At 44.1% G+C, this 2,188-nt stretch overlaps 1 protein-coding gene across 1 annotated transcript in view; it reads left to right on the top strand.

The window, feature by feature from the left end:
• Positions 1–2,188, top strand: part of PDCD2 (programmed cell death 2) — a gene marked incomplete at both ends in the record, with an annotated part of 4,249 nt that overhangs the window by 110 nt on the left and 1,951 nt on the right. The window contains 2 exons of the mRNA XM_009877008.1: positions 1–100; positions 1,155–1,270. The exon at positions 1–100 is cut by the window's left edge and continues 110 nt beyond it. Coding sequence (XP_009875310.1) covers positions 1–100; positions 1,155–1,270 — 216 coding nt within the window. The remainder of the gene's footprint in view (positions 101–1,154; positions 1,271–2,188) is intronic.

Below are 2,188 nucleotides of genomic sequence, written 5' to 3'. Positions count from 1 at the left end.
CCTGCGGATGGCAGTGTAGATCCTAATGATGAACAAGAAGCTGTAGATACATCAAAGGACGGGAAAGAACAAGAGGAAGTCGGAGCTACAGGCAGTGCAAGTAAGAAATAAGATGTCTGTAATTCTTCTTAATGAAACCTGTATCACAGCTTTAAAATATAAAATACCATGATTGTTAAGTGTTCATTGTAAACTACTGGTGACAAAAGACTAAATCTATGGTCATTTGTGATGCAAGATTTTTGTAGACATCCGGTAACATAAGTTGCTTTTAGGGGAGAGACTTACTAAGGCCCAACAGCAGGAGCTCTTGAAGCGACTTGCTGCAGCCAGGCTGCAGGTACCTGGGAGTTACAAGGTCCCTTTGAGCTTCCTGCAGGTAAGGAACAACTCCAGTGAGAAAAACAGGGCCCTGAGCCACCTGCTGCCGGACGCTCTTGGAATTGGGAGACCGAATTAGATGGCCTCAGCTTGACTTGGTTTAGTCTGTTTTAATTTATGTAAAATATTCCAAAATTTCCTTGTCCATGCTAGCAGAAAACTATTCTGAAGCTATTTTAATTGACCTTGAATTAAGCAGTTGGAAGTGCAGGACCCTTCCCCTGCCACTCCCCCGAATTCGTGATGGTGTTGCAGCTCACCACACCGGCTTGCGCACGCCCAGGGTGGAGAGTTTGTGGTGTTGTGGGGGAAGGCTGCTGGGTTCCCAGCCGTCACTGTGCTCTAAAGCTGTCTTGAGACTGCTTGGTGCCCCGTGTTGATGTGAATGTTGGAGTGTAACAGATACACTCTTCAGTGCTAAAAACTGAAGTCTGGCACACGCACAGAGTGGGTGGCCTTGCCCAGATGTCAGATTCTGAAGGTTCCGCAGCCTCAGTTTTTTTTCAGTGATACCTGCTGGGAGCCATAAACTTTGGTAGATTAACTTCCCTTTCCAGCATTCTAGCACTCACATCTGTGTTTAAAATGCAGCTAGAACTAGTAAATGGATCTGTGTGGGACTTAATATGTCACAAACAGATAAAAATGTCTTAGAGTGATTTATGCCGGGAATGATTCTTGAGAGCAAAATGCACTTACAGGTGCAAAATTGTTTTTAATTTTTGACTGTCTCACATTAGCCTGTCATCTTTGGGGTTGTTTTTCTTGATTAGGTGAAGCATTTCAGTCCCTAGATGAAGAGACATTGGAAGCAATGGCAAAACACGAGACTGAAGACGACAAGATCTTCCAAATGTTTAAAGAACAAATAGCTGCCGAACCAGAGCAGGTCAGAAGATGAGGTGGCCTTAGAACTTAAAAGTTCTGGCACAGCATCCTGATACACCTGCAAAATATTCAACTGCCTTTTGTACCTACAGATAGAAATGGTGATGAGGATGCCTTCTCATCCTCCACACACCTTAACTAACATATCCTAATCTTCCTTACATGCAGAGCTTGATTCATGCTGCACTAAGAATTTAGCACTTACTCATCTATAGCAGACAGAAATTGGTCAGGGTGAGAAGGCACAGGGGCATGGACCTGCCACCCTGTGAAGTGGTTCTAGGCAAAGGAGGTAGTGAACCATTGCACTCTTCCCCAGGCTTTGGCCCTGTTGGCTTCTCTTTTCAGCAGAGAGCAGTTCTGCCACTGTCACCAGCTGCACGGGGTGAGGGGTGGTTTGGCTTTTTTTAAGATTGAAGAAATTAGTGATGGCTTTAAAATTTCCACTATTTAAAACAGAAATCTCCCCCCATACTATTTCTTGCTAACAGAAGAGGCTGCAGAAATCCACATTGTCAAATGAAAACCTGGTTCCACTCAAGGAAACACAGGCTTAAACCCATGAAAGTGATGGAGGAAGAAACTCTCTCCATGTTTTATGAGGTAGCCGAGGGGCTGAGGTGAATACCCAGAAAGTAGGAGACACTGAGTGTGTTCCCTCCTCTGCTTGTGTTAGGTGACCTCCCTCCTCTGACCATCCCCATACTAACTGATCCACGTAAGTGTCCTCTTGCTGATAATGCCTGATTTACTATATAAATATTTAGATAGTAACAGAACAACAAAGGATATGAATGTCTGAAAGTCCCTCCTTGGATTTGTTAGGACAGTCTCCTTGCATTCAGATGCACAACTGCAAACAAAAGGAGCTGGGTTGCATTCCTGACTTTTCTGTACACTTTGATGTGGTAACTACCAA

Source organism: Apaloderma vittatum, unplaced genomic scaffold (assembly GCF_000703405.1).
Source record: "Apaloderma vittatum isolate BGI_N311 unplaced genomic scaffold, ASM70340v1 scaffold39579, whole genome shotgun sequence".
NCBI lineage: Eukaryota > Metazoa > Chordata > Aves > Trogoniformes > Trogonidae > Apaloderma > Apaloderma vittatum.
Note: the sequence above shows the minus strand (reverse complement) of the source record. Positions and strands in the feature narration are given on the sequence as shown.